General features: G+C 40.8%; 1 protein-coding gene across 9 annotated transcripts in view; it reads right to left on the bottom strand.

The window, feature by feature from the left end:
* The window catches only part of ank3a (ankyrin 3a), a 118,302-nt gene that overhangs the window by 22,060 nt on the left and 84,238 nt on the right, over nucleotides 1-12,004 (bottom strand). For 8 of the 9 annotated variants that reach the window (XM_067455649.1, XM_067455648.1, XM_067455650.1 and 5 more), the window contains 6 exons: nucleotides 11,914-11,940; nucleotides 11,289-11,367; nucleotides 2,043-9,209; nucleotides 1,277-1,351; nucleotides 626-757; nucleotides 340-483 (listed from right to left, as the gene is read on the bottom strand). In XM_067455649.1, the coding sequence (XP_067311750.1) occupies nucleotides 340-483; nucleotides 626-757; nucleotides 1,277-1,351; nucleotides 2,043-9,209; nucleotides 11,289-11,367; nucleotides 11,914-11,940 (7,624 nt within the window). The remainder of the gene's footprint in view (nucleotides 1-339; nucleotides 484-625; nucleotides 758-1,276; nucleotides 1,352-2,042; nucleotides 9,210-11,288; nucleotides 11,368-11,913; nucleotides 11,941-12,004) is intronic. The other variant, XM_067455657.1, reaches the window with a different exon arrangement.

Here is a 12,004-nt window from a genome sequence, read left to right as displayed (position 1 = left end):
AGGTCCATGCATATGGTGTTGGGAGGAAGGGAAAGGGGTAACAGAAATGAAGAGTCTCTCTTTAAAATAAGAGAGTAGTGAGTGATTCAACACACTTTTGTGTGTAATCAGGATCTTTAAAAAGATGCATGTGATCTGATCTTATATAAATGTGCCAAAGGCAATGTCTGAATGTAGACTTCGAATACAAAATAGTAACTAATTGTGGTCCATCTGTGATTAACACTTTGGCAAAATACACAGGGAGGTTGTAGAAGAAAACAAATGTGACAATAAAAAAGGAATGTGTTGGGGAGGAGGGGGTGAGGGGGGGTTCAGCTAGATGGGGCTAAACTTTACCATCCGCCTTTTCCTGGCACACAGCGCTATCATCTGCAAAACTTCTGGTGCCTGAAATGTTACCATAGTCAAATATGGGCCCTTCCAGCAGAGTCACAATATCCATCCGGTTCACTTTAGACAAGACCGCCGTCAGTGCATCCGCTAAGAAAGAAATAAAAATATCTTAATTTTATTTGGTTAACAAATATATTATAATACCTTCACAGTATAAGTAGGAAAGCAAAAGAAAGATTAAAAAAATTAAAAAAGAGGCCAGGAAAGATGGATAGAAAATGATTCTCACTTGTGGCGTTTTTCCCATCCCGACTGACCCACTTCTTAAGGAGCATAAAGCTCTGGGCTGTGAGAGAGTTTGGATTCTCTGTGCGAATGTGGTTTATCTCATCCACAGAAAAATTCATCTCTCGAGCCAGCTCTATAGAACAGTAAAACACATCACATTATAACTAGTTATAACTATAACTATTATATACTAATCTTTGTACAGACATCTAGTAAAGGAAGACAGATGTGTAATATAATTAAAAATGCTAAAACATTTTTAGCCCTACAACATTTGCTGTGCTCTGAGTTTGTTGAATAATTCCTGTTTCTAAACTTTAAGTAAACATTTGAAAATGTAACCAGAATCAGATATTTATAAATATATAGTGTAGTAGTATGTTGTCAGATGTAAAGAATTATAAATGCAATCTAATTTAAAAATCTGATTAAAAAGAATACAGGACTGCAATGCAATACCACACATAGACTCAAGAGGGCAGAGCAATGCCATGTTGAGGATTGTTTCCCTTTGATTATTTGGTATGATTTTCATTTGACTTCCAACTTAAATATTTTAGGTTTCAAAAGTTCAGTAATAAATAAATAGCGCATGGAAAGTTAAATGTAAACTAAGTCATTGTCATTATTTGTCAGGTATAGTGAGTCTCACCTGTCCAGCTTAGACCCAGGTGATCAGCCACAATGGCCATGCGAAGATCTGTTCTCTCACAGGGACTCTGTGGACCTGTCATGACATCCAGAACATTACAAACATGTTACTTATTTACTTCAAATGAAAAATCCAGATGACTTCCTTCTTTTCTGGCCAAAACAGGGAAAAATTAACAAAACAATTTTTCTCCAGCAGGCTATGGCCAGGAGAGGAAAAACAAAGGGATGTTTTTAGAATAATACTGTGCTTGGCTAGAAAAGGAAGAACAGGCAGATGATGAACTACAGTGTTTCAGCTACACAGTTGGCTCTGATTGTGTACAACAAATTTTTCACAGAATCTATGCAGGCAATAACTGAGTTTATACAATGGTATAAAAATGAAAACAAAATATTAACAACAAAAAAGATTTTGTTGAGATGAGTCATGCAGACAACATAGTATTGTACATTTTTTCTAATAATGTTCACAAACACTGAAGCAGGTATAAATTCCTCAACAACGTTCCTTTTAACCAACCCAGCACAAATACACTGTTCAGTGCCCCACCCCCCATTACGATAAATTATCTGTGGAAGGTAGGGGAGAGAGAAGGGGAGATCTGACAGATACAGGGACAGATACAGTACAGTACAGTCACACAGCACAGTGATGAGAGAATGACAAGAATGACAACTATTGTTCACGCTACAGGCAATCCAGTCAGTCACAAAGGCTCATGCAACTAAGGATCAAGTAAAGTTTTCAATAAAGTTTTACAAACTAGGCTTGATCTCCGCGACGGGGGGCGTCCTGCGAGCCCCTTCGTTCTTACTGCCCTCCTTCCCTCCTCCAGTCCGCTTACTCCTCCTCCTCTCACTGCCCGCTGCCCTTGTGACCTTTGTCCTCGAGGGTGTGACCCCTCGGGAGGAGCCAGCGGAGAGGGAAGGCTGGGACTGAGAGGGATCCGATAGTGAGGTGCTTCGTGATGTGCTGCTGTCCTCCTCCGATTGCGACTGCTCTCCCTGTGTCTGTTTCTCCTCGTCTGAAAGTCGTTCAGCCACTTTTATTGCTTCTCCGCTAACATTCTTTAAGAACTCAATTGACTGCCTACACACCTCACTAAAGTTTCCTCTACTTGCCTCGCTAACTGAACCACCGGAAGCACCAGATGACCTGTCTTTGAAAGGCAGCCTGGAGGGAACTACTGGTCGGACTAATCTCTCTGAGTCTGTGGGCTTAATTGACCTTGGAACTACCTGAGCAATGACAGTTGAATTAATGGCAATATTTCTTTTGATGTCCTTGACAGGAATTCTAGACTTGGGCTCAGACATTATGGATGCAGGATCTACTTTCCTTGCCTCTGGCCTCACAACCTGCTTAGGCTTCGGCTTTCCTGAACTGCGCGTGTTAAAACTGAACCCTGCTGCCTTAACTGGAAGTCTAGACTTTGGCTGCCTGTTCTCTGAGACTACATTAGTTTGATGACTTTGAGTGCTAGATTTCTCCGCTCTTTCCACAGACTCCCTACAGGACTGAGCTTCTATTCTACTAGCTTTCTGTAAGGTGGGTTCAGAAGATGACTGCAAATTGAAAACTACACTACCACATTGGATGTAGTTGGCCTGCACATTTGAACACTCTAAGTTATTGTTGTTATTGTAGTTTTCTGAGGGGTAATCTTTTCTGGCAGTCAGGGTAGTGTTAGTGCTATCAAAGTGACTTTCAGCTAAATGAGACTCCAAGCTAATGTATTCCGGCATCTGACTGTCTGAGGACTCAGCTTTAACATCAGTCAGTTCAGCTGAGCCAGGGTCTTTCTTTATAGTAATGGAAGCTGCGATGCCCATCTTAATGGGGGTGCGTAATTTGGGGTCGACCTTGGAGGCTGTGACAGTGCATGAGGTGGTGTCAACGGATGGAGGTGCGTCCAGGCAGTCAGCACTGCCCTGCACTGTGCTGCCTCTGGATGGTGTTATATCTGTGGTAGCCTCTACCTTCCCCTCTACAGCTCTTTCCCCTGCCTTTGAGTGAGAGGTGACTACCCCCGCATTCCTGCCCCCTTTTCCCTTGTCCCCTGACTGCCCATCTGATGTATGCTCACCAATCTGGAAAAACTGAAGTCTCTCTTCAACAAAGTCCCTCTTGCTCATGTCAATAGCACCACTGCGGGTCATCTCAAACATCTTGCCCTCATGGAAGGGGAAAGGGTTGGGCTCACTAGTTGGGGTGCTCTCATCTGTTGGGGTTCTTGCTGGAGTGGTATCCGGCGTGGTTGCTTGCGATTTGTCGTCCACTGACAAAGCACAGGGCTTCAGATCTTCTTCTTTGTTTTTAGCATCAAAAGCTTCTTCCTCTCCCACTTTACTAGACCATGGATCGAAGTCCAAGCCTTTAGTAGCCACAGTTTTAAAGGTAGTGTTTATGCCCTCTTCTAGTTGGTTCTTGAAATAATTGTCTGTGAACCCTTGTCTGTCAGGGTGTCTTCCCTCCAAAGAATAGATTTTATCCTCTTTCCCATTGTCAGATTTTTTCCCAGATGACCTTTTTGTTTGTGCCTTATCCCCTGTTTCTTCATTGGGTGTGCTCTCCTCTTCAATCACTTCAAGTTTGCTCTGGCTAAAAGAACGATCTCCTGTTTTTCCCTCGTTCGACAGGCTGGACGTTTTAGGGTCACTCAGACCATCGTCCTCATCTTGTAGGTCATACCCATCTAGAGAATCTATCTCAGTGGCATCTGTATCATGGGAAAATTCAGCAGTTGTTGCTAAAGAGCAATCAGTGATAGATTGATCATTTCCATTCTGTTCACATTCTACGTCTTCTCCTTTCACAATGCCATTGATTCCTGACTCCTTGTGATGTGAGCTGTTTCTCTCTGGTTTCCTAGGTTTAACACGTTTCTCGCACTCCTCTGCCATTTTGAAGGTGTACTTCTTCAGAGGGGCAGGGTGAAAAACTGATTCATCATCACTAGAGTCACTGTTGTCAGCTCCAGGTGGGAGAGGTGAAGGAGGCTGGACTCTGATTACTGGCTCTGCAAGGAGATGCCTGTCATGTTCCTCTTGAAGGTTTACTTCCATCATCTCTGTTTCTGCTTCTGAGGAAGGACATGACCCCCTCTTTTCAGGGTCAGTATGCTCAGTCTCTAAAGGTGGCGGTGGAGGGAACTCGATGTAAGCTATGCGTTTGTCTTTTGATCTTTTTCCAGGCGAGTCTTGTTTCCTTTTTGAAGACTGTGATGATTGAGTGGCAGGTTTGGCTTTTTCTGCTGGCAATTCCTTGAAAATGAATGTCTTAGGCTGCTCCTCTTCCTCTGACTCCTCTGGAATTGGACTAGGCATGCCAGCCATGGAACCCATGACAGGCTCCTCAGAGGTAGGTGTCTCAGGAGTTACTGGACTCTTCCCTGAACTGTCTATAAATGTCACCTGTTCTAACGTGTCATCTTCAGGGCTTCCCTGTGGAGATGACGGCTGTTTCTGTTTGACAGAATAAAATGCTCCACGTGTTTCATGTACTGTCCTGCTCTCATGGCTTACTACTTTTTTGTAAGAGCTCAGCTGCCCAGTAGCAGTTTCTTTCTCATACTGTTTACCTACTTGAATGCTGACATACACAGGAAGCGGTTTAATGTCAGCAGTGACACCTGGGGTAACTTTTTCAATATACTCAACCTGGTTATCATCCACACCATTACAGACTATATTAACAATCTGCCTGCTAGAATCTGAGTTCACTACAGATGACAATTCACTAAGTGATTTGCTGGCACCTGAATTAGGGTGCTGTGTATTTCTGGTTTTGTGAGACCCTGTTCTTTCAGATTTAATGGAGGAATCTAACTTTAAAGTACTACTTTGGTGATGGTCTATAAAACTAGATGACACCCTAACAGGAATTTGTGATTCCGAGTTTTTTTTTAGAGCACCATTGCATTTTTCAGCATTACTAGGGTCTTCTCGAATTACCAACTCTGTGTAAATTATCTTTTTAGTTGTTTCTTCTTTTGTGGTATTTCCATCACTCAAGTGCTGCTCATTCTGTGAGTCATCTTTTTGCCTATCATGCACTAGTGTATGGGTGAGCTTTGTCTTTTGGCCTTTCAGTTGCCCATTGCCATGGTTTTCCCAAGTTTTGTATATTTTCCTGTCTTCATTGACAATTTGCTCCTTGCTGTAAACATTTTGGGGATGTTTTGGTGAAGAGCTATCTGGCCTATTTCTCTGTCTATCACTCTGATTCTGGGCAAAAGCTTGCGCCTTTCGAACATTGTAACTATGTCCACTCTCACTATCTTTTTTGGGGCTTCTCTCACTTTCTGAAGACTCTGTTGACTTTGGGATATTCCCTCCTGAAAAAACTTGGTAAACAGGTAGCTTACTTTCCTGCAGCTTCCTTATGGGGGATCCTGAAGTTTGTCCCCATTGTGGACCTTTATCTTGTTTCTGGGCCTCTGATTCAAATTTCATTCTTACTGAGCTAACCTTAGATGTTGATGGCTGGAAATATTTAGATGATTCACTTGCACTGCTAGCAGATGAGCAGTCCCCCTTTTTTGGGTCATCATTGTATTGAAGCAAGACCCGTCTTTCAGGACTGCTTGGTAGACTGGCACATTTTCTATCATGGGAACCATATTTATCCCTAAACCTGTCTCTGCTCCAGTCCTCTCCAGTACCTCCATTCCTGTGAATTGACCTCTCTGGGCTACTACAAGTTGAGCTGGGCCCAGAACGAGTCTCCCTTGCATCTTGTCTGCGATGCTTCTTCTCAGGGGACTGAAGCTCATCATTCAGTTTTTCCGTTTTATCACGAAAGAATTGTGAGACTTCACTAAGTTTTTCCTCTGCCTCTTTGACAGTCCTGTCTACTCGGTCCTCATATTTTTGCTTCTCTCTGCTTTTATTCTGCCCATCCTCAGACACTCTCATCCAAATTGACTTTTTTGGACTATCAGGATCAGAAGCATACTGCAACAAAGTGAGTTTGTCATAATTGTCATCATCTGATGATCTACCTGACCTATCAGGCTTTAGCATGAATTCTCTAATTGAGCCACCTTGTGTTCCCTCACCATAGTATCGAGACCTGTCAATCACAGATTCATCAGAGTCTGAATGGGATGAGTCAAACCTTTCTGACAGGAGCATTTTCTCTGCAAACTTGTATGATTCTCCCCTAGTTTCCGATGATTCATCATCATGGTACTCCACTGACTGCTGACTAAGTAATTTTAAGGTCTTATCATTGTCCATAGAGACAGGCATGTGTGTTCTGGAGTCCAGATAACAAGGCAGGGATTCTTCAGGTTCTATGATGTCATGTTGGTCATTGCCCATCCTATTTTGTATTTCTTTCATGCCACTTTTGCCCTGAAATATATACATTTCCTTCTCAGGGTGATTTTTTGTTTCTCTGATAATTACTTCAGTTGGTTCAGCTTTGTTGCCTTTTTCGATGTGAACCTCAATAATGCGCTCGACTTTGGGCATTGGGTCTAGAGGCCTACCAGATGGATCTGCCACCTCATTGCTGATTTTGTGCTCAAACAGGCCTGTTAACTCTCTGGATGGATCCTTTCCAGACTGGAAGGCCTTCATTAGGTCTCGTACAGACATAGTTTCCTCCATCCTCTCAGATGCAGTCTCTTTAGCAGGAGGTTTGTGGTACACCATTCTTGTAGTTGTTGTTATGTGAGTTTCCTCTTTGACCCGCATGCCTTTGCCCATCAGATCATCCTCTGCATTGACTCTGGCTTGGTAAGCTTTAACTCTTTCTTTGATGGACCCACCAGGTGACCGGGGCTCAGTGTCTGCACACCGCAGTGGAGGCTTTGTCATTCTAGCATCTTCCAATGCTGGCTCCTTAGGATCCTCTGGATGTTCATAGCTCCGTATGACATGTACAACCTCAGTGCGTGTTTCAGTGATGACAGGAGGAACCTCCTGAAAGAGGCCTTTGGGCCCCATTCCCTCTGCACTTTGGGGAGCTGAAGGTGTTCTTTCACTGCGAGTCTCAAACCCACTGTCTGAAAGCGGACTCTTGTCTTGGTCATGGGAGACATCATCGGGAGAGTCCAGTGCTATTTCAGGGCCAAACAATGCATCAGCTAGCTTTGAAAGTTCTTTTTCTGATGGTGAAGGGCGCATGTTGGTTGGAGGCATTTTGAGCTTGTTCTCCTGTAATGCCATTGCAGGTTTCAGGACACGTTTGTGTTTCTCCTCTCCTTCTCGCCTTGCTTCCTCAGTTCTTTGTTTAGCCTCTGCTATTTTAGAAAGAGAACTTGCCCCAATGTCATTAGTTAGGTAATCAACAACTTTCGCTAGGTTAAAATCTCTGTCAGATACTGGTTTTGTTTTTACTTGAGGGGCTAATGTTTCATATCGAGGGGGGCATCTCCATTCATTTTGTTGACTATCATCTATGTCATCCTCTAGAACATTTTCTGTTTTGCTGTTTTTAATATTTGCCTTACTCTCTCTCAAAACATCCTTGCTAAGAATTTCACTGACTTTGACCAAGTCTTGTTTTACTTTCTCTACAATCTTGAAAGGCTCCTCATCTTCCACTTTATGCTCCTTAGAGTCAGAATGATAACCCTTTGAGCTTGAATTTGTATCCGTTTGTAAAATTGCAGACATTCTGATTAGGTCCTCCTTCATTTCAGCCACATCTTTTAGTATCTCCTGGCTGTTAGACAGAGGGGATGAAGAGGTAGTAGATTTTGGTGTTCCTGGGGACATGTGCAGGGGAGTCTTAACAGGAGACAGTGTTCTGGCAAAAGAGGACTGAGTCTGGGTATTAACCTCTTGGGGCATGGCCTTTCTGGGGGACAGGAGAGCAGCTGTTGACTTGGAGACTTCAGGGAGTTTTTTAAACTGGTGTTCTGGTAAGACATTTATAACGGAATAGACAGGAACTGTAATAGTGCTGGAAGTTACCGAAGTGGTAGAATTTGGAGGGGATCTGAGGGAGGCATAAAGTGAGCTGGATGCAGAGGAACGGATAGACTGGTAAGAGGATGAGGGAGTGGAGGACACTGACTTTAGTGTGCCGTAGCCAGCAGAGCAGGAATTAAATGTTTTTTCCACTTCATCAAAGGCTGCATTCACATTTGTTGTTGCAGCATTTGTTGTGGCTTGAATTCTTTCCTGCAGGGTGCTGGTAAGATGGGTCGTTGGGGAGGAGGAGCGATATTTGGTTGGGGAAACTGTTCCATTGATCAGTGCAGCTGCTGTAGTGGCTGAGCCGGATTTCAATGGTGAGGACAGGGATGACAGGAATCCTCTGGCAGAGGCATCAGTGTTGGTTCTGATAGAAGAGAAGCCTGGGACAGTTTTAATGGGGGAGCAGGTTGCTGGAGGGTTTGCGGTTACAACAGACTTATATGGCAAACTTGAGCTGTACATGTTTAGTGAAGACTTAGGTGAGGCTGGAGGAGTCATAGAAATGGAGGATCTTTCCAGCAAGTTCCCACCAGATGGTACCGGAGAGGTCCTGGCTGAAAGCCCCGTAAGGCCTTTAAGTGAAACTGGATCAGGGGCACTCTTCCCTGGAGAGGATAGAAGAGTGGGGGAGGCTTGTACTGGGTACTGAGCACCTTGAACTACAGTCTTTATTGGTGAGGAGATTGTTCTGTAGGATCGAATCGGTGATGCAACATCGCTGGCAGATTTGATGGAAGACGCTGGTGAACCTCCAAGGATGGATTTGATGGGTGAAGCAGAGTTCACAGACCACACCGACCTCAGTGGGGAGGCTGAGGGGGTGTTTGATGAGGAGCTGGAGAGGGAGCCAAAACCAGACTTGGTCTGGCAAGGGACGTTGACGGGAGAGCTTGTCGCCCAGGCCTGGTAGGAGCGCGTCGTAAAGACAGGCTTGTAAGCGTAGCCAGAAGGCTGCGGCGTGGTTTTTGGAGTGGTGTTATGCCCTCTTTCAGCTGTTTCTAACATAATCAAATTAATAAACAAAGTAAACAGAAATAGTTAAATAAGAGAGAAAAGAGAAACAAGAAAGATTTAGTCAGGGGATGAATCCAAAACAACCAGCAGTGAAAATACTAAAAGTGTGGCAGCTTTTGAAATTGAAAACAAACAGTAACTCATGCCTGTGGTAAATGGATGGAGATGCAAAATGAAGGAGAAAAATATGAGCCACTAGACACAAAACAAGGTAACAAGCTCTAAATATTTATAAAATATGTTTTTATTTTGTTATTTAAAGTGATTTTTTTTATAGTCTATTCATTTATGCTTAGGAATTGGGGCAATCAGACCTGCCACAGTTTATTGTTAATATTAAACAAAAATGAAAGGGGAAAAACACTCACCAATCACAGCTGGGTAACTTTAATACATTTAACAAGCCATCTAAGATCGAACATGAACATAAAGTTAGGCCCTCATGGAAAAGAAATGTTTTATTTACCATCACTACTAACTAAATAAATGTAAATTAGTGCTGTCAAATGATTCATAAAAATAACTAATTAATCACTTTTTTGTGAATAAGCGCACCTAACACTTTTTTTAAAGTGTGAAAAACACAAGTTTTTCATATATTTTTATATTGCAATAATGTCATATTTAATCTCCAAATAAATGTAAAAACCACATAAAGACAGTCAGGGGTGTACCAAATAGGCACCAAATATTGGGCCCGATGCAAAAAAGGGGGGCAAATGTAACTTTGCTTTCCATTTATTACTTAAAGCTCACTTTAAGTACTTCGATACCAAATACACTAATTACAAACATAGATAAATACAATATAACAAAGTTAAAAATAAAGCAAGTTCTAACTGTAGTATTCATTTCGGGTACAGAAATGTAATAATTAAATGTAAAGTAACACTATGTTCATTGTATAAATTAAATATAGGTTATTCAAATGCTCATATACTGACACACACCTGATATCTTTCTCTACTATCCACATTCACTTAATACATAGTTGACTATGTTTAGGAGAATATTGCCAAGACCAGTGCCAAGTGCATGGAGATGCAAAAGAGGATTTAATTTGGAGTTTGCGGGTTCTAAAAGAATCCTCTGCCTCTTCCAGCACTGGAATGGTTTAAAATCTTTTGAAACGAGCAAGATAAAAAATGTGCAAATTATAATCTTTTACACTATTAAACCAGCTATTAATACACAAATCACGTGTGCCGAACCGTGGAGCTGCAATCCGTTTAACCAAAAAATTTGTACATGTTAAACTGAAAAAAATTATATGCATTAATATGTTCATTTCGACAGCACTAATATATTCTGTAAATATGTCATTGTTTTAATTTGATATTAATATTTACATTTACAAAAATTAACTTTTTAAATAAAGGAGTGTGTTAAATAACCGTTTTATAGATATTATAGATATTTTTGTATATATATATATATATATATATATATATATATATATATATATCAGGTCAGGTCAATTTTGGTTTTGTGAAAAACCCACCTTCAATTTTCCATTATAAATTTATAAATTCCAATATAAATTTGACCAATTACACGGCATCTAGTTCTAGGAATTTACAACAAAAAAACATCATAAAAAAATGAACAAGGAAGCAAGTGGTACAATAATTATTTTGAGTTCCATGGGTTTTTTTTTTTTAATCATGGACAATTATAACAATTTTCAATAAACAATCAAGTTCTTTTGAAAATAAAACAATAAATAACAATAAGACAAATTATGGTTTATTCAAAAAATACTGCAGGCAATACACAACCTATGAAGACAATATGGTAGCAAATCATATAAAATGTCAAACAATGGGGAAAAAAACTCATGACACAAAAAAAAGGCAAAAAAGCAAGCAAACAAATGTAATTGTTTATAACTAATGTACACAGACATATATGACATACTGGCAGTTCTGTTTTTGAAAATGGTGACATGAGATTATTGTGCCTTCATATATATGCCTGTATAAGATGCCTAAGTATGTGTGACGCTTTGACTGTGTGATTATGTCATGCTAATGTTTCAAGAATAAAGAAAATGTAGGACTCACTGGATGCTGGATCGGCCAGATAGCTGTAGCGCTTTCGCAATGCTAATGAGGCAAAGGTATGTCGTCGATCTTTGTCATTCTGCAATAACACAAAAGTAAAAATCCTATGTAAGAACAAAGTGACAAAAATCGTATTGCAATGGTCTTTTATGTGGCTAATTACTTTAATTTCCTTTTGTTGTTTTAAAAAGCATTATGTTGGTCAAGATTTTTTTTTTTTAAGGAATTATTTTATGTGGTACATTTAATTTAGGATATATATCGGTACAATTTCTGTAAGGAATGATTCACTTTGAAAAGCGGTCTCCTGAGAGTGGGTCAACTAGACAAGCACAGCCCATTTACTAATAGTGTGAAAGATATTTTCCAGTGAAACTGCCTAACTGCTTCACTTTAAAATAATATTAAATAAAAATCAAATCTGCAAAAGAGATATGTGAAAAATGTTTTCCATAAGCCACAAAATAATGCTTTAAATCTACTGATAAACACAAAAAGAAGTCATGCACTTGCCTGACCAACGAAAGGAGCTGGTACAAAAGCTTTTGACCAATCACGTAAATAAGCGTATGATCACATAAGCATCACACTTAAGGCAAAGGTGGACAAGTTATGAAATATGTACCTCATCATCAGGATCTGACTCCATTTCCTACAATTTCCCACGATGCATTGCAGCAATACATAATGGAGCAGCAGCAGCCGAGGATGGTGAA

This window comes from Pseudorasbora parva, chromosome 10, assembly GCF_024679245.1.
Source record: "Pseudorasbora parva isolate DD20220531a chromosome 10, ASM2467924v1, whole genome shotgun sequence".
Lineage (NCBI taxonomy): Eukaryota > Metazoa > Chordata > Actinopteri > Cypriniformes > Gobionidae > Pseudorasbora > Pseudorasbora parva.
The sequence above is the reverse complement of the archived record's forward strand: the minus strand, read 5'-3'. Positions and strand labels throughout refer to the sequence as shown.